This window comes from Acytostelium subglobosum, assembly GCF_000787575.1.
Source record: "Acytostelium subglobosum LB1 DNA, scaffold: scaffold25, whole genome shotgun sequence".
NCBI lineage: Eukaryota > Evosea > Eumycetozoa > Acytosteliales > Acytosteliaceae > Acytostelium > Acytostelium subglobosum.
The window spans coordinates 129,565-152,551 of NW_012236508.1; the positions used below are offsets into that span (position 1 = coordinate 129,565).

The window sequence follows — 22,987 nt, forward strand, 5'->3', positions numbered from 1 at the left end:
CGTCGGTCATCGTAGAATAAAGTGTAAACACGTTTAATGATTATAATTTAATAGTCGACGACAAAAAAATATTAATAATACTTTGTTCAAAATCGGAAGGTCGTAAGAGAAGGGTTGATCCATCGTTTGCATGGAGACTAGCGGTAGTCCTGTTCATATGGACATGGCCGTTGTTGGCGTGCTGTTCAGGCTGAGGGATTGGGCTCTTGACGTGGCAAACCACTCGTGGTTTGCGTGCAGGCGTGTAGGACGTGAGGTGAATACCCGACTACTATAAAAAGTATTCTGCCGGCGGTCGTGCATGCCAATGTTGACGCATCGTTTACGGACGGAGCTCCTCCTGCTCCGCTGTGTGAGTCGCACCCTGAGACTCGTGGGAACTTTTCGTCAATGGTTGGGGAATCCTGAGTGCAGATGGGCCTGCGTGGTGGAGCCATTGGTGCGGCCTCCTCGCGCGTATCACTGCAGTCGGGTTCGTTTGTCTGGCTGGGTAGGTTGGAGTTGATAGAGAGAAGTAGGTGTGGTAGGCAATCAGCAGTTGAACATGAAAGGCTAGAGCTGGTGCGTTAGAGCAGGCTCGAGGGATGTTCAGAACAACTTGTGTCACTGGACTGATGCAGGGTACCAAGCAGCTTGACTGTGTCTCTTGATCAAAACCAATTAATTTCAGTTCTGACCCACTATAGGGGCAGTGGGTGGTCGATTGCGCCCTCTTTAGAAAGAGAGAAGATAGAGATAACTTAAAGCGCAACAGAGTGAGCATAAGTTATCTCCAACTGATCACAAGGACTACAAACGTATCTTGTATGTATATATGTATTATTATATATATATATATATGAGGGCCAAAAGGATAATGGGAGAGTTCCTTTGTCGCTTGTTAAGGAAATTGATTGTTTACATTTGTTGAGTATGAAGTCAGGATGTTTTTTTTTTTTTTTTTTTTTTTTATTCATATTTTACTCGGCCATTGGGATCAATGTTAATAAAAGTAGCAGATTGTGAAGTCTCTCTTCCATAACCCATTCTCTCTCCTAACTGACGGATATGAAGTCAGGATGGTGTAGTTGGTTATCACAAAACCTTAACACGGTTTGGGTCATGGGTTCGATTCCCATTCTTGATAAATCATTTTTTATTTTATTTTTTTTAACCTATTATTACTAAATCGTTGCTCACGACTCACAAACCTTCCATCCAAGGTGTGTGGAACTTGCGGAAGAGACCAGTGAACTTGCCGCCCAGTGACTTCAAGTGTGGAATTGGCGTCATTGTAGTCCGCTCACATCGCTTAACTGACGAGCCAATTTACTGGTCCCACAATGCTCCAATAAATGATACCCAATATTCAAACTCAAACTTATTACTAAATTGTAACATGAGGAACTTCCAGAGTCGAATGATATGTTTTAACTGACGAGCCAATTTACTGGTCCCACAATGCTCCAATAAATGATACCCAACATTCAAACTCAAAAAAAAAAACTCAAACTCAAACTAAATTATTCAATCAAGACCCTAGAGGATGTTTGAAAGTCATAATAATCTAATGTTTATTTAAAAATACAACAACACTAGATTTAGTGATTGTATGGGTAGTCTGGCTGACCCTTGCGCATCAAACCACCACGTCCAGTGGGCCACGGCAAACAGTTGGTCTTTGAACCTGGCACAGTAAAGATCACCATGCGACCATCAAACGTATGAGAAATGATTTCAAGTTGTCCATCACCATCAATGTCAGCCACAGTTGGTGCACCACACATTCCATTGCCATTGCCATTGGTTGCTGTATTGCCCTTAGTGTTGGCATTGAACAATGGTAGCTTGTAGAGAGGAGTACCAGCGCTTGATAGAATGTAGATGTATTGGTTGGCAGTGGTCTGCATCGAGGGGTCCTGTTTGTTTGGACGGCCATACACAGAGAACACAACCTCTGGAACACCATCAGCATTGAGGTCCGCAAGCATTGCCTCACTAGCCTCTAGTGCTGCCACTTGAATGTTAATTCCGAGGTCAGCTGCAAAGTTGAACTTCCACGATTGAACACCAGCATTGGTAAAGGCACGTACTGTTCCATCTCCAAAGGGAGCCACAGTTAACAGCTTACCAGTGCCCTGGAAATCAGCAAAGGATGGTGATGGCACTCCCTTTGGAGGGTAATCATTGTCGATACGACAGGCAGAGGCATCGGCCGTGTTGTTTTGACAAGAAGGGATTGATCCTGCGGGTGGCTCTGCGCCATCGAAACCAGTGTGACGAAGACCGGCGCGAGTAGCTTGAACGTGTGGGTCTCCACCATTGCCATAGGCAGCATCAACAACATAGAGACGATAGTTCTGAGTGATGTAGGTGTTGGTACCCATTCCCATCTCAGAGTTTGGCAACACTACAATCTCTGCCTTTCCATCGGCGTCAATGTCCACAACAGAGGCAGGTGATGCAGTGAATTGAAGCCATTCATCGAGACCAGTGCCGGCTGGAGGATTGCCACCACATCCATCCGATTCTGGATTTGGATAACAATCACCATTGGCATGATTGACGACGACATATTCATCCACAACCTTTTTAGTCCAACGTGGAGTGTGTTGGCCAAATGTCAATGGTTGACCAATTGCAGACTTTGCTTTGTTTCCAATATGATTCTGAGTATAGGTTGGATTCTCATTCAATGCTATACCATTATATTTGAATACTTGTAGTTGATGATTACTTTGGAATGGTAATAGTAATAGTTAGTATGTATTTCTTCACAAAAGGATTGTAACATATTGTACTTACTCGTATGTAACAACAATTTCTAAATCTGAAGTATCATCAAGGTTACCAATACCAACGTTTAGACCATAGGTACCATAACGTTCGTGACCATATAGGTTACGACCATCAAAGTCGTTTGATCCTGGATTTGCATCATTGTCTGCTCCATGTAGCAAGTTGTAACGAGGCCATCCTGACTTTAGTTGTCCATTATAGTTGTAGGCATAGACCTGTACATTATCATCTGTAGAGGTCACTACAATGTCTACATTACCATCCTGGTCAATGTCACCACAGGCCATTCCTCGTACCTCTGTACCACCAGCTGTGCCCGCTCTCACTGGCCATCCAGACTTGACCTGGAACATGTTTGTGTTGTCTGCCCATTCATAGCAGTTGACCGTCGTCTTTGTTGCACCACCTGCAAAGCAGAGATCAATCTTTCCATTGTTGTCTAGGTCAGTGACACAGTGTGGAGCGTACACGCGTTGACCAACGACCAGAGATTGAATCTGCTTGATTGTTGGGGTGGTTTTGTAGACACGACATCTTGATTCACAGACGATCAACTCAGGTACACCATCATTGTCAAGGTCTACAACGGCAGGACTTGAGAACCAGAACGTGTCGAGGAACTCTTGGACATACTTGACTGTGGGTGTCTGGACTGATTGGGGTGAGGATGAGTTGGCAGAGCATGTTGGCTGTTGGAGACCATTGACCAGTATGTGACCACCTGCTGGGTAGGTGATAACAAGTGTTCCTCGTTGGCACCAAAACAATGGGTTGGGTACAGAGATGACTAGTAGAGGTAGGCAGACAAAGATCATTGGGATCATTATGGTAGCGATCATTGGTGACAGGCGAACTTTGGGTACCAAGAAGAGTGCAGATAGGAACAATGATATCATTGAGAATATGGTTGTCGAGGTGATACGAGAGTTCAAAATGTTACCATCACTTGGTACAATACCTGTTGAGGTAGTGGTAGTAGTAGAAGTAGTATCAGAATTTGTTGTCGTTGTTGTTGTTGCAGTTATAGTTGGTGTCTGAGTTGTTGTAGATCCAGTTGTGGAATGTGATGTTGTTGTTGTTGTTGTTGATGATGTTGTTGAAGTTGATGATGTTGTTTGAGGTGATGATGATGTGGTAGAGATAGTAGAGATGGTTGAAGATGTCGTACCTGGTGTTGTAGATCCAGTGACAACTAGAGAGAGAACTCCATTGGTAACTGAACCAGGTGCGATTGATAGCTTGCCTAGTGCTTCACCATCACCATAGAGTACGGCACCCCACTCAGTTCCTGGTTTACTTTGGACCACCAGACTGTTTAACGGTAGCTTGATATTGATAGTGTTGTAGGGTGTACCAGTTGGTAGACTGATGGTAACAGGTGATCCAGCACAAGAACTTGAGGCGGCCTGACCTTGTACTGTGGACCACCTGTCAAGACAGATGAGTGTGGTGACTAATAATAATGAGTAAATGAATATTCTATTTGTTTGATTCATTGTTGTTGTATTAATTATGATCAAGAACTTGTAAATCAATTGATATGTTCGACGGTTTAAAAGAACTAGTTCTAATTAATATTTGGATATTTTATGAAACGACACGGCTAGTTTATCGATGAGATTGATGATGTGGTAAATGCTTTTTCAAATAAAATGGTCTCGATGCTTTTTATCATCCCCTTTCTTGATTTTTTTTGGCATCATAATGGCTCTTTGAGAACTTTTAATTAAAATTATCAAGTCCTGTCTTTTCAAAATTATTCTTTTGTGAACCTTCATTATTTATTCTGGTGCAAAATTTTTCCCGCGCAAAAAAATGTAACGAAAAATCTTTTTTCAAATTGCCTCTATAGCTTAGTGGAAGAGCGTCTCCCTCCTAAGGAGAAGGTCTTGGGTTCGATCCCCAATCGAGGTGCTTTTTATTGTTTTGTTGGGTTCGATACCAACCAATGAGTATTTTTTTTTTCCGATGCTCCTTAACTGACGAGCCAATTTACTGGTCCTACAATGTTCCAATAAATGATACCCAACATTCAAACAAAATTACCTTGTTAATTCGATGTTGAGTCTGAGATTGTCAACTTAAGGCCTTGAAGAATAAGGTCTGAGTGTGGTACAATCTCTTGATTGGAGGTAATGATTATGACTAGATGTTATTAAAAGACTGGTATGACAAAGGGTACAGTACTTTGTAGCTGGCGATAAGAATGACATGGTTATAATAATTGATAATACAATCAAATGAAATATTTTTGTTTTTGTCTTTGGATTGCAAAGTCGTAGGATTGCAAAGTCACTGCATTCCATATCGATTATCACCAAGGACTTGTGGGCAAGTTTTCAAAACTGAGATCCTAGAAAAGTTTGTTACTGCTGATTTATTATGTATTATTTGATTAATAAGTGTGCAAAAGGGAGAGAGCATCGGCCGCCCTCTTCCTGACCAGAGGTGACTTCTCATTCAATAGTGACACCACAGCCTTGGTGATGATCGATGGATTGACTGCAGTCTTCTTCTCCTCGGGCATGTTGCCCAGAATGAATCCTGTAAGTGTTGCAGCATTGCTACGCAACTGGGTCCAATTGCTCTTAAAGTATTCAATCACTGTCATTACAAAGAAGTTAATCCTATCCATGTACATTGCAATCTGGTATGCGCAATATGTTAATAAATTAAATTGATCAATTACACGACAACATCTTCAACTTACAAATAACTTTGATAGGTCATCCAAGAATACATCATAGTCCAACGTTGCATCATTGGCATCGAAACACTTCCTGTTGAACAGTAGTACAGCATCCTCTGTTCTCAACAACTGTGATAGTTGTCTGAGCGTTGTCTTGCAGGCTGCTCTGACCACTGGTGCCTCGTCGTTGAGATGCATAACGATCGATGGAAGGTTGTAATGAATCTGCTCATAGAACGAGTCACTGGCCATACCAGAGCCGAATCTCCACAATGATCCAAACAGAGTAAAGGCTGCGGCACGGATCTCATTGTTGGGCTTCTCAAATGCTGGCTTGATACGGTTGCAAATGTTGACGAGGATTGGTGCGACACGTGCCTCGTCCACCAGAGCAAAGATACGTGATAGACCGAGCATAGCCTCCATGGCCATCACCTCGTCTGCGTCATCAATCGCCGATGATATGGCGTCAATGACGGTGGGTGCGTATCTGTTGGTGGCCTCCTCTCCGGCCGACACCACATTACTGAGACCCTTGAGAGAGATCAACTTGAGAGCTGGCTCCACCAGCGAGTTCAATAGAGTGTTGATCAGGCGTTGAAGCAACTCCTTATCCTTGCAATGATTGATCATCTCTGAAAAGACAGACAGTGCAATGATCCTCTGTGGAACGTAGTTGGCACGTTGGTAGGGGATCAAGTAGTCAAACACTCCTCTAAGTAGATCAGGATGAGCCTGTGCAAACTGAGCAGTGATCTCTTGGATTGCAATATGATATGTTGGTCCCTCCAATGATGTCATACTGCCCTTGGTCTCCAATGCCTCCAATATCTCTAAATCCTTTGTACATTTAAAGAATTGTTTGAATGATGTTACCATTTGTCTACATGAATGTGAAAGGTGAACATTTTGATTAGAAACATTGTGTACTATTACAACTATGACTACTTACTGTGACGGTATAATCTCTACTCTCTTTGCCTTTGGATTGTTTGCAGGTGGTTCAATGAAACCTGGCAATGAGTTGTTGGTAGTACCAGCACGAAGGGCCAATGTTGAGAACAATTGACAATAGTACACTCCGGCAATATCAGAGAACTCTTCCAATTGGAGAATCTCACCAATTGAACAGGTGGCTGCCAATGCAATCAGATATGGTGATGGAACAGTCTTCTTCTTGTCCTTGGGGTCTGGCTTGTCCTCATATATTGGTTTGTTGTTCAAGAGGTCCATCAAATGAGTGATGGTTGGTACCACCAAGTTCTTGTCCTTGGCAATGATCTGCAATGACTTGATCACATGGGTGCTGTGTGGCATTGGGAAGTCCAACAGTACAGTGAGCACAGAGATGAGATGATGAGTGGCCAAACTCCTCAATGATACCAATGTACCATTCATTGTGGTATCCGACGTGATACCCTCCATCGAGCTGAGCAATCCCTTGACGAGCATTGGTACATAGTCCAGTAGTTCTCCACCTCGGTTCTTGATCAAACCATTGATCATGATGCATGTGCCATTGGTACTGAACGTATGTACGTCTTGAAGTCCCTTGAGACTGCTCTCCAAGAACGTTGGTATCTCCTCAATCACCAACATCTTTGAGATGATGCCAGAGATCTCAAACACCAATGTGAACTGTTCGTTAACGTCGGTGGTGGTTATGCTCTCCTTGATCTGAGTGAGTGGGTGGATGGTGTCCACTGGCTTGACACGACGGTTCTCGTAGGACACATTCTTGAGCATATAGTCAATGTACAACATCAACTGAATGGTCTCCACTGCATTCTTACGAACGGTTGGCTCGGGATCAGCACATCTTGGTATGATCACAGACAGTGATGTACCAATGTGCTCAAACTTCTTCTCGGCGGGTATCTGCTCGGCGTCTGTAGAGTACTCGATAAACTTCTTGACCAAGTAGAGGATGCAACCAATTGATCTCTCACGTAGGTGTGCCTCCTTGGCACGGGTCAATGGATCGAGGTACTGGACCAGACGGTTCAGACAGACTATAGAGGTCTGAGTGTAGAGGATTGTGGAGAAGAATGTGTTGATCTGAGACACCATATTGTTGACATCGGCAGAGTCGTCGGCTGGTGCACTGGCTGCCTGTGCTCCATAGAATTGAAGCAACAATGTAACAATCTGACCCTCAAGGTCCAATGGTAGTGTTGGTTGTAGTTTGGCCAGAGTGGAACATGCACTGATACCCTCAATCTTGACTTGGTAGTTGACAGAGGGTGGTGGTGTGGCCATATATTGCACCAACAACTTAAACAACTCATCACGTTGTTTAAAGACAAAGTTTGGTACCTTGTCGTGGTGCAGTGCTCTACCAATGCAATCAATCATCTTGATGGCCGACAGCTTCTTCAATGGCTTCTTTAGAATGCTGATCGATGGTCTGATTGGTGTGAGCATGTGAACTTCGACACGTGTCGACAACAACACTGGTTGAGAGTAGGTGGCGGCGTACGCCAAACTGAGGAGCACACAGTTCTTGATACCCTTTGGTCCTGATTTCTTAAAGAATCCAGTCTTCTTGGCCATGTTGTTCTTGATAAACAGTCCAATCTTCTCGAGAAGAATGTCAAAGTGGGAGGCGGCACAGTAGCCCAGACCAACGGCACATCCTTCATTCTCTAGTGCGCTGGTGTAGTCCACCGAGTTGAACATTGCCTCGATTTTGGTCTTGACAAACTCCTTGTGCGAACACTTTTGCATCACCAAGCCCAGTTGCTTGTAGAGCGAGCGCTTGAGGATGGGATCGCGCTTGTAATGATCAATCTGGTCAGACGTGCAGGTGCCCAGTGCAACGGTCCATTCATCGTCGGCGGCGTTCTTGATCGTCTCGGACAGTAGACGTAGAACAAGCTCCTCCCATTGGTTCTTGTTGAATTGTTCATTGTCGGGGTGGTCGACGAGGAATTGCGCCAGCTTGGGTAGTGTGACGTCCCACATGTCACAGATCGATGGATGTAGGATTGGTCCAATGGCACGCATTGCCTCGAGAATACGTGTGCCCTGTTCGTTGCGACGGTGTGGAGCGGTCAAAAGAACAAAGTATCTTGCAATGATCTGTGTTGGCTTGGGCAGGTTGACCTCCTTGTCAAAGTCAATGTAATAGTCATCGGCCTCCTGCTCACGTCTGTTCCACGCAAGGAATCCAACGCACTTGGCCAATATGGCACAGGCTCCACTGTACTCGATCGGTGTGATAAACTCAAAGAGGTAGGGCCACAGTACAGTCTCCATGTTGGGCACCGTGGTAGTGATCAGATTGAGAATGTCGTCACATATCTTTCTAAACTCATACTCTGTGACGGTCATCTCGTTGACTGGCTCCTTCTTCTTGTCCTGGGGAGGCGCTGGCTTGCCAATCTCTGTGTCGACAAAGTAGCTGGATCCCTTAATGACAAACTCCACCAGACACAATCCACCCTCCAAATGGATGTAGCCGTTTGATGCCATTGATACGACCACCTGAGCCAGATACTTCTTGACAAACAATGAGGTCTCTGTACCAATGAGAGGCTTGATTGCAGATAGTATCATCATCTTTCTCTCCTCTCCCAACTCTGCATCCAAACGAGAGATGGCGTGCTTGATGATGGACAGTGATCCAGCACGTGATCTTGGATCCTTAATCTCCAGGCGCTGTGAAAGGAACGATACGAGTTGATCGGGGAAACCACGTCCAATGATCTCAAAGCAGTGCAACACTTCGTTGAACAACTTTGATGAGGCAGGGTTGTTAAAGTCTGGTATGATGCACACCAGTGGATGGAGGGTCATCATGATGGATGGCAACAACAACTCGATCTGAACCTTTAGGTCATTCTTGACGCAGACCTCTAGGATGTGAGCCAATGCCTGGCACACTGGCAACACATCCTTCTCCTTCTTAAACATTGGCAATAGACCGGTGATGATACGATTGGCCTGTGCGTCCAATTGTTCAACGGCGAGGATCGAGCAGATTGAACCGATAGATTGGATGGTGACAAGACGCACCTTATCCTGACTGCTCGACAGCCACTTGCTAAACATCAACTCCAATGCCGGATAAAACTCTGAACTGAATGTGTACAGAGTCAATGACTTGTCGCTGCCGGCATCAATGTTGGAGACGTAGGCAACGATAGCATCAGCAAAGTTTCCAAGAGCAGAGGCAAACACCCATTTGATATTATCATGCTTGATCGATGCAAGAACAGGTAGTACACGTGATAATACATCTCTAATACGTGGTACAGTTGGTACGGCTAGTTGTTATATGGTTAGTAATGATGAGTATGACGCTCCAATGGTATAATGATAATGTACATACGATTGGAACCAATAAAGTCACCAATGGTCTTCATGATAAAGTAGTGTGGAATTGATCCAGTCTCAAATCTCYTTGACCAGTTCATCCATGATTTGATTTGGATAGCGAAGACCCAATGAGACCATGAGTGATGAAGCAGCCTGTTGCCAATCTGGAACGACCTCCTTGTCTCTGGTCAACTCACTGACAGACATCTTTATGAGATCCAAGCATAATGAATCAACAATCTCATCACGCTTCTCACCAAGTATCTGATGCATTGACTTTAGTATTGTTACTCTATGTACAAGATCAATCTAGGTGTAATATAATGAGTATAAGTATATGGTTGGTAGCTCTCCCTCACAATCTCTCTTACCTTTTGATTCTTGTTCAAATAGTCACAAGCCAATGCCAGTACAGTGTTGGGTTGACGGAAACCAATGTCATAGATTGAAGAGATGACACTCTTTCGGACAGTCTCATCATTGTCATTGGCCGAGAACAATAGTGCATTGACAATGTTCTCAATGACTGGCGAACGTTGTAGTTTCTTGTTGGCAAGTGCCGCCGACATTACTCAAATATCACTTTGTTGTTACAACTGTGTAGAATGTATGATGAATATGAATGATATATATATATAATACAAATAATAATAATAGATAGTTTATCTGTCTGCACCTTATTGATGATCTTTTAAAATAGATAGTAGATAGATAGAGGTAACAGGATGAATGAATGAAGGAATGAATGCAAAATGACTTTGGTGGTGGTACTCTGCAAAAATCTATTTCCCAAACAACACCAAATTGAATCAAATCACTCGAAAGAAGTTTCAAAACACTCCTCTCTCACGTGATGTTTGTTTGTGTTGTGTTGGTGAGTGCTCTGTGTGCCTTCATTCACTTGTTGAATGCTCAGAGTCCAATTAATTAACATGCTGAGGTGATGACCTTAAGTGATTGGAGACAGCCATACACTCAGTATGTTCAGGCTTGATTGAGTGTGATTCAGTAACACTACGTTGGTTGTAAACAAATATTATTATTTCTTCTTCTTGCCTTGCAATGTCAGAGTTGTCATTGACAATCAATCAGTCGAATGTGGGCTAGGTCAACAGTGGTGTGTATCTCTTTGTCAATCGGTCAGTGACATCACATTGAAAAAAATGTGTGTGGTATACCTTCCACGAAAATATCTTTTAAATTTATAAATATTTTCCAAGTTTTTTATCACAAAACTGATAATTAGATTGAATGATGATGTGCACTCTAGAGTTAAATTGAAACATTTACAACCAAAAGATCACCTAGCATAAAAAGTCATCAAGCTGCTGATCATAAGTTCAATCAATCATTTAATTGCTTCATCTTTATCTCAATAAGAATATTTATATATTACACAACTTATCTCATAAAACACTCTAATATATATAAAGAATGTCAACTCCAACTCCTACTACAGTCATTAGAATCAAGCCACACCATTACATTCATGTAAGTTAGCTTCTGTCAATCAATCAAACAACAACAACAACAATCTAATCTAACAAATCATATTTATATTAAATTAGGTATTGGATAACAACACAAATGTGACTCGCGTTGAAGTTGGTCCACAGACATTCACTAGATTGGATCATGAGAAAGTATTGACTCCATCTCCATTGCCAATGGTGTTGATCCCACCAAGAAACTACTGCATCGTTGAGAATCCAGTGATCAGAGCCAAGGATGGAAAGTTGGAGCTCGATCAGTTCCAGCAGCCAAAGCTCCGTCACGGTGACAAGGAGATCAGATTCTCCCAGGAGCCATTCCCACTGTTCCCAGGTGAGGTTCTCTTGGCCCTCCCAGTGCCACTGCAGGTGGTCCTGGCCAACAACGCCCTGAGACTCAAGTGTCTGCGTGACTTTGTAGAGATTGCTGCCGACAAGAAGACTGAGGTCGTGCACGTCGCTGGTGATGAGTGGTTGTTTGAGGGTCCAGGTACCTACTACCCACGCATTGAGGTTCAGGTGCTCGAGGGAGTCAAGGCCGTCATCATCAAGGAGAATCAGGCCCTTAAGCTCCGTGCTCGTCTCGTCACAAAGGATCGCAAGGGAGTCATCCGTCAGCCAAATGAGGAGTGGTTGGTCCGTGACTCTGGTGCCTACCTGCCAGGCGTCTACGAGGAGATTGTCGGTTTCGTCCCAGTCCCTTGTTTTGACTGAGCGTGTCGGCTACCACCTGTTGGCCCTGCGCTCCTTCAAGGACACTTTTGGCAAGCAGAGAAAGGCTGGCGAGGAGTGGATCATCACCATCAAGGACTGTGAGACCTACATCCCAGACGTCAACGAGAAGGTCGTCCGTGACATCAAGTCCATCACCCTGACCACCCGTCAGTACTGTTTGGTTGACTCACCAGTCGACCCAGCCACTGGCAAGAACCGTCTTGGCCACCAAGAGCTGCGTCACGGTGAGCGCACCTTCTTCCTCTTGCCAGGTGAGAACCTCGTCTCTGGCATTCAAAACGTCAATGTCCTCTCTGAGGATGAGGCCTTGCTGCTCACTTGCAAGGAGTCCTTTGGCGATGTCGTCGGAAAGGACAAGGTCAACCGCAAGCCAGGTGATCTCTGGATGATCTACGGACCATGTGACTACATCCCACCCATCCAAGTCGACATTGTCGAGCGTCGCAAGCGTATCCCACTCGATGTCAACGAAGGAATCTACGTCCGTGACACCAAGACCGGTAAGGTCCGCTCTGTCATTGGTACATCATACATGTTGCTCCCCAACGAGGAGAGATGGCCAAAGCCCCTGTCCCCAATCGTCGAGGAGTTGCTCAGCAAGTCTGCCACCCGTGACGTCAACGAGGAGCACAATGAGGTTGAGCGTGACCCAACCCAGGTTGTCACCTACCGTGTGCCACACAAGGCCGCCGTCCAGATCTACGACTACCGCAAGAAGCAGGCACGTGTCATCTTTGGACCAGAGTTGGTTATGTTGGCCCCAGATGAGGAGTTCACCGTCCTCTCACTCTCGGGCAAGATCCCCAAGAGACCAAACCACATCCGTTCCTTGGCTCTGTTCCTCGGACCAGACTTTATGACCGATCTCATCACCGTCGAGACTGCTGACCACGCCCGTCTCTCCCTGAAGCTCTCCTACAACTGGGAGTTCCAGGTTGACCCAAAGAACCCATCCCGTCTCTTTGCCACACCAGACTTTACTGGAGACCTTTGCAAGGCCACCGGTTCATTGGTCCGTGCTGCCGTCGCTGCCGCCACCTTTGACCACTTCCACAAGCACTCGGCTGAGATTATTCAGACCTCTGTGTTTGGAAAGAACGCTGACGGCGAGCCCAACAACCGTCTGGTGTTTGAGACTAACGGTCTGGTCATCACCAACATTGATGTTCAGTCTGTCGAGCCAGTCGACCAGCGTACCCTCGACTCTCTGCAAAAGTCTGTCCAGCTGGCCATCGAGATTACCACCAAGTCCCAAGAGGCTACCGCCCGTCAAGAGGCCGAGCGTCTGGACCAGATGGCCAGAGGTGAGTTGGAGCGCCAAAAGATCGTCGACGAGGCAGAGGCTGAGAAGTCCCGTGCCAACCTCGTCAAGCTGCAGGCTCAGTCAGCCAGCGTTGAGTCCACCGGTCAGGCTATCGCCGAGGCTCGTGCTCGTGCCGAGGCTGCCCTCATTGCCACCGAGGCAGAGGTCAAGAAGGCCAAGCTTGAGTGCCAGGCCTCAGAGATTGAGGCTACCGCCGAGCTGGAGGAGGAGGTTGCCAAGCAAGAGATGGAGATTGATCACATCAAGCAACTCAACGATCTCGAGATCACCAAGGCAAGAGAGTTGGCCGCCATCGAGGTTGGCAAGTTCTCCAACCAGGTCTCTGCCCTCGGAACCGAGACCATCAAGGCCATCGCCCAGGCCGGTCCAGAGATGCAGGCCAAGCTCCTGCAGGGTCTCGGACTCAAGACCGTCTTGCTCACCGACGGTTCATCGCCAATTAACCTGTTCAACGCTGCCAACGGACTCATCGGAGGTGCTCCACTTCCAGGTGCTGACGCCAGTGGCTTGGAGGACTTTTAAACAGTCATTTCCAACACCAACTAGACTACCATAATCCTTTCACTACCATCTAAGGAAGACACACATACACATCACTGTTCAAGACTTGAAAGTAACACTTCAAGACATTGGTCAATGGTTTATACTATTGGCCAATACACAATAAACAACAAAACCCATTGTAATTTACTTCTAAACATCGTATCATTGTCTAATTATCTGTTCTATGTCATTAGACATGACCAGACATTGTTGCGTTTCATTGTCCTTCCACCATTCTTTAAGTCTAAAGAATGTGTGAGGGTATGTCTGTGAGGGTATGTGATTCGTGTTGGTGTTTCAAAACATTGATTTGTTTGATTTTTTTTTATTTAATTTGATTGGATCGTGGTGGTGGTGTGAGTGGAGGAGGATAGAGGGTATGTGATTCATTGGTTTGCTCTTCTTCAATCCAGTGTTCCTCGCTCTTATCACGTACAACATTCAATCATGGGTAGACGTATGTATCTACATCATCATCAAGTTGGTCAATCCTTAATCGATACTTACTCTGCACCCATCAATCAACTCAATCGATCAATCTATCAATCAATCAATCATCGATTCACTATTCAATCATTCATGATATACAGGTCCAGCTAGATGGTAAATACATACTTTGAATCATCCAATCGATTGGATAAGCAGCTAATCATACAATCTCATCAATCAATCAATCAACACAACATCCATCATCATCATCAATCAATCAACATATTATAGCTACAGATACTGTAAGAACAAGCCTTTCATCAAGTCCAGATACTGCCGTGGTGTCCCAGACGCCAAGATCAGAATCTACGATTTGGGTCGTAAGAAGGCATCCCCAGATGAGTTCCCATTCTGTGCTCACTTGATCTCTTTGGAGTACGAGCAGCTGTCCTCTGAGGCTTTGGAGGCCGGACGTATCTCCTGCAACAAGTACATCTCCAAGGTCGGAGGTAAGGACTCGTTCCACATGCGTGTCCGCGTTCACCCATGGCATGTGCTCCGTATCAACAAGATGTTGTCGTGCGCCGGTGCTGATCGTCTCCAGACCGGAATGAGAGGTGCCTACGGTAAGCCAGTCGGCACTGTTGCTCGTGTCAACATCGGACAGGTCATCTTCTCAATTCGTTGCAAGGACAACATGTCTGCTCACGTCATTGAGGCTCTCCGTCGTTCCTCCTACAAGTTCCCAGGCCGTCAGAAGATCGTCATCTCCAAGAAGTGGGGTTTCACCACCTACGATCGTGAGGAGTACAAGCAGCTCAAGGCCGCCGGTCGTGTCATCAACGACGGTGCCAACGTTAAGCTGATCACCAACCACGGTCACCTCAAGGACTACGGAAAGTTGTTGAAGGCTGCCATCTAAACGTGTTGCTCTCTCTCTAATAAACTACAAAGTTATATAGACAACGAAGACGACGACTACTACCTTTTGGATGATGATGACGATGACGATGATTGATCAATCTTCAGAGTGATAGGAGTTTCCGCGGAAAGGTGTTTATTTATTTAGTTCTGTAGACTGATAGGATCTCTTGTACATGTTGTGGCTGTCTTACTTCTTCGGCCATTTCATCACCAACCTTCATCCAGCTGTGTTCATCTGCACCGGCCAACTTCTCTTTGCCCCAGAGTAACCTGTTCTTGGCGAGCATAGAGTCGATGCTCTCTCTGGCCACCTCATTGTGCACCATGTTGAACTGCATTAGATTGAGAGATGTGAGTTGTTTGTTCTCTCTCAGTGCCTCACGAAGCATCGTAACACCCTTCTGGGAGATGCCATTATTAGTCAGGTCAATGCTCCTGATCACCTTGCTCGAGCGGATCAGACGGGATATCTCGGCGGCACCCTCGTCCTCTAGCACATTGTTCAGAGCACCCATGACAAAGGTTGCTTTGGTGTAGCCAAGGTTGAGGAACAGGAGTGATGGATGAGGGATGATTGCTTCCACCAATGCCCTTGCTCCAGCCGGTCCAATACAATTGGACGACAGACCCAATCGCACAAGTGTCTTGTCCGTGTTTAGACCTTTGGCAATCTCGGCAGCTCCAGCGTCTCCCAATTGATTGCAGCTCAAGTAGAGTGTCTCCAGGTGGTTGTTGCCAGTGGCAAGATGGTTACCCACAGTCACTGCACTGGCCACAGTCAGTCCATTGGTGTCAATGTAGAGATGCTTGAGAGTCTTGTTGTTCTTGAGTGCAGCAAAGATTGTGGCGACACCCTCATCCAGCACTCCACAGTTGAGCAAGTCCAACACTTGAAGGAAGCAGTTGGTCTCGAGCATTCTTGCCAGTGGTCTCACACCTGCGCTCAGCAGAGGATTCCTCTTGAGCCAGAGTGCCTTTACTTTGGTGTCGTTGGCTAGGGCGGCAGCAATGTGGGTGATTCCCTCCTCGTCAAAGTTGTTGCCCGCAATGTACCAAGTGTCAATCTTTGAGTCTGGATTGTTGAGAATGTAGTCGGCGATGGCCTCTGCACCACCGTTACCAACAATGTTGTTGCCAAGCAGTAGTCGCTTGATTGTGCTATGCTTCTTCATGGCACCAAGTAATGGTTTGATGCCCTCAGGGCCAACAACCTGTTTGCACAGGTCTAGTCTGCCGTCAGGCATGCAGGTGCCTCTGGTGAATCTGATCAAAGAATCATCGGACAGGGGCTTGTCGGCCTTCATAAACTCGAGCAGTGGGTCCAGCTCCTCAAGTGGGCATGGGAACACAGGCTCAGGCTCAGGGTTCAAAACATAGTTGGAAGGTGCAGCGTCAATCATCTTTCTCCTGTTCTCTGGCGAGATACCCATAGCACCGGCGCCCTTTTTGAAGGCCTCACGATCCGATCTCTGGACGCTATAGTCGACAGTGCTTGGATAGGTGCTCCTGAGAAGGTTGGACAACCTGGCAACAATCTTTCGATAGTTCTCGTAGCAGAGTCCTTTGGCAATGCCTATTTGCTTATCGTTGGCATCCTTGGGTGTGGGAGGGATTGGTGACATAAACCTGGCAATGTCCTTGGCCAGCAGTGACGAGTAGCCCTTTCGACCACCTCCCAGTCTGGGTGCGTCAAGAGCACAGTTGGATGGCCACCTGAGTAGTTGGTCAGAGTTGTTCTCATCATCCTCGATAGTGTCGTCAGAGTTCTCAACGTCGATAATCTTGTAGTCGGACATCAACTGTTTGGTGAACATCTCAATGACCACCTGTCTCAACTGTTTCAAAAGAGTGATGCGTGTGTTGTTGTTGTTGTTGTCCATGTCTGTTGAGGTTGACTGAAGTTGTTGCGCCATCTTGTTTCCATAGTAGGCAAGAGTGGTCAAGTCACGCCATGTAGCTAGCTTGGGGAAGGCGTCAAGGTTGGTCAGGAGCTTGGTAGGATGTGCAAGGTAGAGATTGAGCCACAAATGGTAGAACAGTGGGTAGTCACGAGGTTCGTCCTGTTTAAAGTTGAGTCTTGTCGACCACAGTATCACCAACAGATCATCAAAAGATGAGAGGCATGCATGAAGCTTGACAATCGAGTCATTGGCAATTGATTGTCTGTCCAATGAAGGTGGATTGCTGTCCAAGAGTGATTTGAACTCCTCCTCATTGACCAACGCACTTCTAGTCTCTGCAGTGAGTCCATGCAATGTGATGGCGAACCTCTCATCAAGTGTCTTGCCATTGTTGTAGTTGGTCACTAGACGTGTTCGGTTGATTCGTAATGACTGCTCCATCTTCTCATCAAACGTTGCAAGTTCTTGTAATGGATCTGGGATGTTTGAGTCTTCCTTTCCAATCGCATCATCAACAGCAACATCAGTGCCTCCATTAACTATTAGTGATTGTTGTTCACTGACAAACTCCTTGATCTCTTGATTGGGCCACCTGTTTGGTGTAAAGTGACCACCATCGTGTTGTACCAGTCGACCACCCTCAAACAGTGCAGCCAACTGTCTAGTCCTATCATTGTCCACTAGGTCATCGCTAGTTCCAAGTATCGACAGGGTGGGCAGTCCGCGAACGAATGAAGGTTGCATCATTGGCTGGTGTGCCTCTGCTCTCGAGGTGAATCCCGAGATCAAGATGGCAAACTTAAAATTAAACAGCAGTTGGTTCTGTTGTTGCAACGCTGCGAGGATGCCGGTAAAGGCGGCACCCTGGGAGAAACCAATGATTCCATCGAATGGACCCTCTGTCTTGGACAACTGAGTCAGGTAATGTACCGAAGCATCAAGGTGTTGATAGACCTTGTTGTCCTTGGATGCGTTCCACCATTGACGTTGATGTCCAGTCTGTGGCAGCTCACCAAATGCCGTCAACAAAGCTGTCCTATTATCACCACTAGGGCTGTAGGACAATGGAGCGTTGGCATAGTAGATCGTTGCGATATCCGATAACATTGCAGCAAGTTTCTTGGTGGATCTCTTTAATATTGATCCATTCTGTCGGAAACTAGTACGATTGATTGATTGATTGAATGAGTGAGTGAGTGGAACATGTACCTTTGGAGGACTGAACACATACCTGTGTAAGAGTACCAACTTCAACTTTGGCTTCTCATTGATGGGAGGGGCAATGTTGATGGTGTTGATGAACTTTCTCTTGGGCTTGAATTGATTCTCCATGGTCACGGGAGGACGCAACTGGATCTCCTCGTGATCACCGTTCGATGGCTCGTGGGCGGATTGTGAAGAGTTGTTCTTGGCCCATGTGAGGTAGGCCTGCTCCTCATCGGTCGACTGACGCTTGAGTAGGAAGTTGCGGTGGGGATATCGACCGAATCTCTGGATGGTCTCGAGATGGTCGCGGGCAGATTGCGCGAACCTTTTGTAGTACTTGAGTTGCGCGGGAAACAGTGAGTCACTGGCCATAGATTCCATCAACTGATGTGCCCTCGTGACAAGCTCCAAGTTCTCAGAGTGCTCCAGAGGGAGGTAGATAAAGATACGCTCTGGCAATGAGTACATAGAGGCATGATCTTGGTTGGTCGGATTGTCAAGTATGTCCAGTGATAGACGCAATGCAACATCGTCATACTTGAACATGTCAGCTGATCCACGATACATTGCTCGAGGGAATTGATCAAACAGCAACAACAGTGCGATCCTGCCTCGTTGGAATGATGACCAACGATCAAAGATGCCATCCACTATGGCGTTGTTGTTGTTGTTGTTGTTGTTGTTGTTGTTGTTGTTATTGGACTGGTCGATTGATGCAGCTGCCTCTTGAAGCAGTTGTTCGAATCTACCCTTGTCGAGTGCACGTCTTCGACCGAACCAAAGCTTGGTCTTTCCATTGTATCTTTTGGACCAAGTGGATGTCTTGCCAAACCAGAATGAATAGACCAGTTCAATATTATTCTGATCATCAATGGACACTTGAGAGTTCAAGTGATTGGCTGGTTCATTACCATTACCAAGTATTAGTTGTTGTTGTTGAGAGGTATCAACAACTCCTTCACCAGATGATGATGTTGTTGATGTTGTTGTTGTTGTTGATGGTGTCACAATAGCGATGTTGTTATCGTTGGACATCATTGTTGTTTAGTTTGTTTATGATGATTTATAATTAGACAGCAGTGATTCAGTTGAGTAACAGTAGATGTTATTAGTGTTGTTGTTGTTGTTGCAGGGATTCATAGACAATTGAGCTTTGCTCTGTTGTTTGTTTAATTGATTGAATGAATGAGTGTCTGGAAGATAAGGATGAATGAACAAATATGATATCATGTCCAACTTTGGAGTAAGCAAGTCAGGTGATCATGGTCTAGAGTCATTATCTCCCAATGACAACACTGTTTAGCATTCTGCTTAAATTCTGGAACAATTATGCTTGTCGTTTCAAAAAAGTGGGAGTTGGACAAACTTGAAGTTCTCGAGTTTAGAGAGATAGTTATTTACAAGGTTGAGGATAAAGATCTCGGTCACTCATCATTTGAATGACAGTGTCATCCTCGGTCTGGTCGAATAAGTGATAGAAGTTACCAACTGCATTGAATGGATATGGTGTTGATAAACAGATAATCTCATCAACCTTTGGATTATGCTTCAGTTCACTTATACTATCATGTGGCGCCACTGGTACTGCCACAACAATCTTCTTTGGTTCCAAATGTTTGATCGATTCTATAGCAGCCTTCATTGTTGATCCTGTTGCTATACCATCTGTATGGTTGTTAGACTAGTCATTGCCAACATCATCATTCATTGTGAACGCTCTTACCATCTACTAATATAATAACTTTGTTTTTAAAGTCAACTGGAGGCCTATCACGTCTATATACAACTTGTCTCCTCTTTGATTCAACTCTTTGTTTCTCTACCTCTTTATCCAAATATGATATTGGTATACCAAGTTGATCAATGACATCTTGATTGAAGTATCCTTCACCATTCTCTGCAATTGCTCCGATTGCATATTCCTTGTTTGATGGTGCTGTTGAATAAGGAGGTGAGTAGTTACTCCGATTGATTGATAGATTAGATTGAACATACCTCCAATCTTTCTTGGTACAACTATATCAAGTGGAAGATGAAGTGCTTTGGCAATTGGATAGGCCACAGGTACTCCACCTCTTGGTAGTGCAACTACTACTGCCTGAGGATCATTGTTAAATTGTCTAAGACGTTCTAACAACAATTGACCAGCATGTTCTCTATCATTGAATTTCATTTCTACTTCTCCAATTATATATATCAATAACAATATTATTATTATTATCTTATAACAATGTTTCATCTTGTTGTGTTATTGTTGTTGTTTGTCAAAGGAATGAAGGGGGAGGTCTTGAAAGTTAGCCCAATCCACCCCATTGGACGGATGGACTTACCACGCCATAAAAGGTAATTACCAAATCCGGAAGTTATAATTAATAATACATGTATGTTTAATTGTGTATATATATGTGCAAGATGACAAGTTTGTAATTGTCATTTGCTCAATTGGCTGGTGTCGTTCCATCATTCTCCACAACATCTTGTTCTATCTTGTCTATTTTTGCAATATCCTGATCCTTTGGTTGATCCTGCTGCAGCTGTTCCTCTTCAACAACAACAGCATCTGGTGTAGAAACAACAACGGGTTGTACAGCAGGCATTAGAGGTGTTTGTGGTGGAGTTGGAGCCAGGAACTTCTCAAGATCATCTTTGTTCTCATCAATGACCACTTGTTCAATCGATACGATGGCTGGACCATCATCAACTTTGGGTGGCACAACAGTTGGTGGGAGTATTCCACTTGTCTTGTAGTCGTTCAACTGCTGTTGAATGGTCTTGTCGAGGTTTGTTCGCAGTTTGGCATCCTCCTGTATCTTCTTTTGCAGCTCTTCGTCCTGTCGCTTGCGAGCCAAACGCTCCTGATCGATCTGAGCCTGTCTCTCCAAGATGGCCTTCTCCCTCTCGTGTCTGTTGAAGGCGGTGGACAACTCCTCCTCGAGCCTCGGCAGCTCAGCCTTCTTCACCTGTTCATATCTAGTGACCTCCAACTCCTTCTTGTCCTTCCACTTGCCCATCTCATTGTCAAGATAGTTGTCAATCTCAATCGATAGACCAACCTCTAGTGATTCAATCTTTGAAACTATTGAGTCTGTTGTTGTATGATTGGTGATGTGTGAGTGAGGCGATCACATGTCTCGTCAATCAATCAAACATACCTAATGATAAACCGATTGTCTCGATCATTGAGTTCATCTCATCGAGGTGCGCCAACTCGATATGTGCCTTCTTCCAGAACTCGGCATGGGCAATGCATGTGCGAACGAGTGGTCCGATCTTCTTGTCACAGTCATCGGCGCGCTCAGCCAGGATGGTGCCATTTGTTCTGACCTGCTTCAGCTTGATCTCGTAGGAGCGCAACAGTAGTGATCCATTGTAGAGGTCCACGTCCTGTAGTGACTCCTTGAGCTGGGCCACCGATGGCAGGTGCACTGTTGTGTTGATCGTGTTGCTCATTGTGTTGCTGACGGTGCTGCTCACAGTGTTGCTGATTGTGTTAGTGACGGTGGAGACGTTGCTAGAGAATGCCTGGATGGCCACTGGTATATCCTTGCCGGCTTCCTTCAAACTCTCCGGGAAGTCACGTTTAATCGAGTCCTTGATCGACTCTGTCACTGCTGTCATTGGCTGTACTACATTGTCCTTGAATGCATCAACTACTGGTTGTATATTATTGGACAATGTATTCAATGGTGATGTTGCGGTTGTTGTCGTCGTCGTCGTATCTTGTGGAGTTGTTGGTGAGGTTGTAGTCGCGGAAACTGATGTTGGAGTCGCTGTCGCATTGGTAGTAGTGGCCGCTGATGTTGCTGTTGGTGTTGTTGCTGTTGTATTGGATTGAGGTGCACCTGATTCAGCTGGCTTATTGAACAATGTGTCCTTTAATGAGCCAGTGCTATTTGAAACATTGTTAGAACTTGATTGATCGATTGATTGATTGAGTGAGAGGCCTGCTAGGATACATACGTCTCCTCAAACTTCTTAACGAATGATTTGAACATTGTATGATTGAGATGATATCAAATGTTGTCGCTTCTAACAAACAACTATCTTTCTAAGAGATCTCTTTGTTGTTGAAACTTGAATGAATGAAAATGATGAAATGCTTTGGAACTTTCAAAAAGTGGATATTTTGAAGCTTTAGGTCTTTGACCAACAAGTCAGACTTCGGAGATTAAATGTTATTATAATACATTTAACATACTTATATATAAAGGAAAGATGTCAGACCAACAACCACAACAACAAACAAAGAAAGTATTGTTTGCTTGCATTCAGAATGCAGGAAGATCACAAATGTCAGCAGCATTGTTCAATCTACATTGTTCTAACAAGGGATGGACGGCTATTTCAGCTGGAACTAATCCCGCTACACATGTTCATCCTGCTGTCGTAGAGACGATGAAGGAGAAGGGTGTGGACCTGACCAACAACATACCACAGAAGTTGACATTGGAGCTGGCTCAGACTGCCACCATCTTTGTCACGATGGGCTGTGGCGATGCCTGTCCCTACGTGCCTGGCATCAAGATTGTCGAGTGGCAGATTGAAGATCCCAAGAACAAGCCAGCTGAACAAGTTCGTTTAATACGTGATGACCTCGAGGCCAGGATCATTGACTTTATCAAGCAAGAGGGTATATAAACTATCATCA

At 45.1% G+C, this 22,987-nt stretch overlaps 8 protein-coding genes across 8 annotated transcripts; 3 read left to right on the top strand and 5 right to left on the bottom strand.

The window, feature by feature from the left end:
* Positions 1-1,580: 1,580 nt before the first annotated feature.
* SAMD00019534_100220 (hypothetical protein) lies at positions 1,581-4,274 on the bottom strand (the record flags this gene model as incomplete). The annotated part of the gene is made up of 3 exons (XM_012894661.1): positions 1,581-2,715; positions 2,785-3,736; positions 3,947-4,274. 3 exons carry the CDS (start codon positions 4,272-4,274, stop codon positions 1,581-1,583), a joined length of 2,415 nt encoding a protein of 804 aa, XP_012750115.1.
* An 899-nt stretch (positions 4,275-5,173) lies between these two features.
* SAMD00019534_100230 (hypothetical protein) lies at positions 5,174-10,356 on the bottom strand (the record flags this gene model as incomplete). Its single annotated transcript, XM_012894662.1, has 6 exons — positions 5,174-5,425; positions 5,489-6,350; positions 6,420-9,735; positions 9,801-9,828; positions 9,989-10,096; positions 10,159-10,356. 6 exons carry the CDS (start codon positions 10,354-10,356, stop codon positions 5,174-5,176), a joined length of 4,764 nt encoding a protein of 1,587 aa, XP_012750116.1.
* A 1,543-nt stretch (positions 10,357-11,899) lies between these two features.
* On the top strand, positions 11,900-13,858 carry SAMD00019534_100240 (hypothetical protein; the record flags this gene model as incomplete). Its single annotated transcript, XM_012894663.1, has 1 exon — positions 11,900-13,858. The coding sequence occupies one exon, from the start codon at positions 11,900-11,902 to the stop codon at positions 13,856-13,858; it is 1,959 nt and encodes a 652-aa protein (XP_012750117.1).
* Positions 13,859-14,326: 468 nt separating this feature from the next.
* On the top strand, positions 14,327-15,230 carry SAMD00019534_100250 (hypothetical protein; the record flags this gene model as incomplete). Its single annotated transcript, XM_012894664.1, has 3 exons — positions 14,327-14,336; positions 14,470-14,482; positions 14,600-15,230. The coding sequence occupies 3 exons, from the start codon at positions 14,327-14,329 to the stop codon at positions 15,228-15,230; spliced, it is 654 nt and encodes a 217-aa protein (XP_012750118.1).
* Positions 15,231-15,369: 139 nt separating this feature from the next.
* On the bottom strand, positions 15,370-19,374 carry SAMD00019534_100260 (hypothetical protein; the record flags this gene model as incomplete). Its single annotated transcript, XM_012894665.1, has 2 exons — positions 15,370-18,292; positions 18,365-19,374. The coding sequence occupies 2 exons, from the start codon at positions 19,372-19,374 to the stop codon at positions 15,370-15,372; spliced, it is 3,933 nt and encodes a 1,310-aa protein (XP_012750119.1).
* Positions 19,375-19,768: 394 nt separating this feature from the next.
* SAMD00019534_100270 (hypothetical protein) lies at positions 19,769-20,494 on the bottom strand (the record flags this gene model as incomplete). Its single annotated transcript, XM_012894666.1, has 3 exons — positions 19,769-20,004; positions 20,063-20,275; positions 20,335-20,494. Coding segments are annotated over 3 exons (609 nt in total), but the record flags the coding sequence as incomplete, so codon positions are not given.
* A 283-nt stretch (positions 20,495-20,777) lies between these two features.
* SAMD00019534_100280 (hypothetical protein) lies at positions 20,778-22,334 on the bottom strand (the record flags this gene model as incomplete). The annotated part of the gene is made up of 3 exons (XM_012894667.1): positions 20,778-21,424; positions 21,492-22,228; positions 22,300-22,334. The coding sequence occupies 3 exons, from the start codon at positions 22,332-22,334 to the stop codon at positions 20,778-20,780; spliced, it is 1,419 nt and encodes a 472-aa protein (XP_012750121.1).
* Positions 22,335-22,554: 220 nt separating this feature from the next.
* Positions 22,555-22,977, top strand: SAMD00019534_100290 (hypothetical protein; the record flags this gene model as incomplete). Its single annotated transcript, XM_012894668.1, has 1 exon — positions 22,555-22,977. One exon carries the CDS (start codon positions 22,555-22,557, stop codon positions 22,975-22,977), a length of 423 nt encoding a protein of 140 aa, XP_012750122.1.
* Between the last annotated feature and the right edge of the window lie 10 nt (positions 22,978-22,987).